Source organism: Athene cunicularia (assembly GCF_003259725.1).
Source record: "Athene cunicularia isolate RWA chromosome 17 unlocalized genomic scaffold, athCun1 chr17_part1, whole genome shotgun sequence".
NCBI classification, from domain to species: Eukaryota; Metazoa; Chordata; class Aves; order Strigiformes; family Strigidae; genus Athene; species Athene cunicularia.
Genome location: NW_020799122.1, coordinates 12086963 through 12090430, shown reverse-complemented (window position 1 = coordinate 12090430; position 3468 = coordinate 12086963). Strand labels below are relative to the sequence as shown.

At 63.8% G+C, this 3468-nt stretch overlaps 1 protein-coding gene across 1 annotated transcript in view; it reads right to left on the bottom strand.

Annotated features, from left to right (window-relative positions):
* AJM1 (apical junction component 1 homolog) overlaps positions 1 to 2343 on the bottom strand; it is a 5758-nt gene extending 3415 nt beyond the window's left edge. The window contains exons 1-2 of the mRNA XM_026860700.1: positions 2265 to 2343; positions 6 to 428 (exon numbers count right to left, since the gene is read on the bottom strand). Of these exons, the coding sequence (XP_026716501.1) occupies positions 6 to 368 (363 nt within the window). The 5' untranslated portion in view covers positions 369 to 428; positions 2265 to 2343. The remainder of the gene's footprint in view (positions 1 to 5; positions 429 to 2264) is intronic.
* Positions 2344 to 3468: the final 1125 nt, after the last annotated feature.

Genomic DNA, 3468 nt, shown 5'->3' with positions numbered 1-3468 from the left:
CTCTTGGAGCGGGCGCGTCGCTTCGGCTCGCTCCTCGGCGGGGGCACTCTGCCGGTGTAAGGGTCCGTCTTGGGTGGCACCCGCCTGCCTGGCGGCCCTGGTGCAGGTTCGGGGGTGCCAGGGCGCGGGCAGGAGCGCTCCATGGCTGGGGGGGTGCCCAGCTGCTCGTCCAATGACTCAAGGAAGTCAAAGCTCCTGCAGTGGCGCTTGTTGAAGGGCTGCGGCTCGCGGGGCAGGGACGAGGACATGGAGGCATCACATTGTGCCAGGGGCTGGCAGACAATTGAATCCCTGGGGGCTGTGGTGGCCACCTTTATGTCTTGGTACACTGTAGACACCAGGATGTCAGGCGGGTCTGTTCGTGTCATCTTAAAAGCGACTCTTCTCCTGCCAGCTCCCCTTCAGACGGCCTCAGAAGGCAGCCAGCCCTACAAGAGAACAGATGAAGGCGCCTAAATCCTGGCGGAGACCTCAGGGAGCCACGATGACAACTGGATAAATCCCCACAGCTCCTGGCTTGGGGTGGGGAGGGTTTGGCCACTTCTTCAGAAATGAGGGGTCAGGGGAGTCCCAGCCTCTGCTGCTGCTGGTATTAGTGAGATCCCAACTGGGGGAAGAAGCTGGAAAAGGGCTCCAAATCCAGGGTGCAAATAACGGAGCAGATGGCAGGGCACCTGTGGGTGCAGCGGGCAACACAGGGCAGGCAGGGAGGGGTGCCAGCTCACTGCAGGGAGAGGAGGCCACCAACTGCATGCCCCTGTTCCTAGGGTGCAAGAAGACACGGGGACCCTCTTGCAGCATTACAGGGAATAGCAGCTCTGAACGGGGCTGGGGCCACCAGGGTTTTCCATAGCAGATGGGGAACGTGTACCCGGCCCCTGCTGTGAGCATCCGAGTGGCTGTGGGGTCTCCTGGGACCATGTGCACCCCCATCCCAGCACACGCAGCAGCACCATCCCAGCACCAGTGTTGTAGGCAGTGCAAGAAGGAGCATTACCCAGGGGTCGGGGCCACGAGCACCCACCGTGGTGGTCTCAAAGCCATCGCAGCTCTGGGGCTCTAGGGTGGGGGACACTGTGGCTCATGAACACCCCTGCGGGGTGCCAACAGTCCTGGCTGCTTGAAGCCACATCGGTCCCTGGGTCAGCTCCGGACCGGCACGGGCAGTGCTGGGGGCTGGCAGGTGGGTGCTGTGGCCGGTGCCTAACCCCACATGCCAGCAGCGACTCCTCTGCTGCTACCGGGGGCTCTGGGCAGGACAGACCGGGGTTCTTCCACAACAGCCCTGCCGGAGGGGCTGTGCTGGTTCAGCAGCACCACCTTTGTCCTCTCCTGCATCCTGCAACCAGGACACCTCTCCTGGGCTGGAGAGCAAGTGGGATAGTGGCTGCAGCTCCTGTGGGACAGGGGGTCTGGCACCCACTGTGCACTAGCACCTGGTCTGGGACGATGCTGCACGGGTGGCCGGGGTGGGCAGAGTCCCCAGCCACATGCGTGACACAGCTGTGTGACAAGGGGGGCACATCAGCACAAGGCCCCCAGAGCAACCCAGAGAGCAGACAAGGTGGTTTGCCCGCAAGGCCCAGTGGGTTGTGGCACTAATCCTCACCAAAAGCCCACTGTGCGCCGGCTGCAGGCGGCCATTGGCACCAGGTGGACGTACAGCCCATGGCAGGGCTACTTGGCTGGCTTTAATGCTCGCCACATCCTATGAAGGTTTGTTTTTTTAGCCACGTGGCCAAGGGGCCCAGGAGGGCAGGTGAGGGCCAGCTGCTCCAGAATATACTAAAGGTACACAGCAAAAGGCATTTGTCTTTATACAGCAGCAGAGGACCACAGGGAAGGTATTTCTGGGAGGAAAGGAATAGACTTTATTTGGCAAGAAACAGTATTGACTATGAGAGATGGGGAGGGGGGCTTGGCTCCCCCCTCATTACCCAGATAAAGCCCTGTCTCACCCCAAAGCTGGGGGGGAGACAGATGCCAGAGCCAGTGGGGTTGGGGTGTCTGTCCCTGGGGTGGGCTGAGGAGAGCTTGATGCCAGGAGGAGATGGGGATCCCAGTGCCTCCAGGGCTGGGGGAGCAGGTTTGCCCCTGGAGCAGTGGCTCAGCATTGGCCCTGCTGCATCACAACACTTGGGAGCTGGAGTGGGTCTGGGAAGGCAGCACCCCACACCGCAGTGGTGCCAGCAATGGCATTGGGAAGCCCATCCCCGTGGTGTCGGGGCAGCTGGTGGGCAGGGAACGACAGCCCAGGGTCCTACCTGGTCCGGCAGCAGCAGGGAGGAGGGGGGTGGGCTGAGCTGGCCAAGGGCCCTGCGGCAGCTCCATCCCAGCACTGCAAGATAAAAGAGGCATGTGAGGGTCCCAGGAAGCTCCTGGCCATGGCAGAGGGGCAGCTGCCGGAGCCATGGGGTACCCTGGGAGGACACTGAGCACCCTGAGAGACCCTTGCAGGCACAAGACCCTGCTGAGCCAAACTGAACTGTAGCCCAGTGAGGCCCCTGTGTGCATCCCTGTGCCCTGGGGACATGGGCACTGCATCCCATGGGCACTGGCAGTCCCCCCACCATCCCAGCAGTTCCCCGCTGCCCGCAGAGCTGCACGAGGCCATGGCAGTGGGGGGACCCAGGGACAGTGCAGTGCTGGCATCCCCAGCGCTGCCCAGGGTTGCCATGGTTTCTCCAAATTATTCCTCCTCTGCGAGAACAGCGTGGGTGCGTGGGGAGGCTGCTGGGGTGGCAGCACTGCGGGGGGGCTGGGGGAAGCCAGGGTTTTGCGGCACCGTAGGGAGATCAGAGCACCCACAAAGCTGTGGGCATCCTCTGCCCATTGCGGGGGCAGAGTCAGGATGGCCCCATCAACACTGCTGGTGCCCAGTGCCGCTGCGCTCCCACACCCCCGCTGTCCCCAATGCTGAGTCCCCTCCGCAGGGAGAGGATTTTGCGTCCCCTCTGGTCTCCAACCCTCTGGCTGTTGGGGACTGGGTGTCCCGCCTCGCCCCCAGCCCTGCCCACTCTTGGCAGGCACCAGTCTCCCTGCCCAGACTCTCCGGGCCGTGTCACCACGGGGGTGCTGACGCCACTGGCTGCACTCTCAGAGCTGCTGGTGTCCACCGAGCTCCCTGCGCAGGAGCCACCCTCCAGGGGCACACAGCCCCTGGGGACACTGCCAGCCCCATGCCCACATCCCTGCCCCACAGAGGGCTCAGGCAGTTTGTTGTAAAGCCCCCCTGTGCCCCCACTGCTGGGCAGGACACATGGACACCTCTATCCAGCCTGTCCCTGGCACAGCAGCTCCCCTCCGGCTGGCCTGCAGGGTTGCCAAGGGGCACCCAGCAGGACCCACCCCATGCAGCCCACAGGACCCCCCCACTACTCACCCTGGCACCGCTGCGGGGCCCGGTGCCACCCACACGCTTCCACCCCACTCAGCACCCAGCCCTGCCGGTGGAGCCCTGCCTGCAGC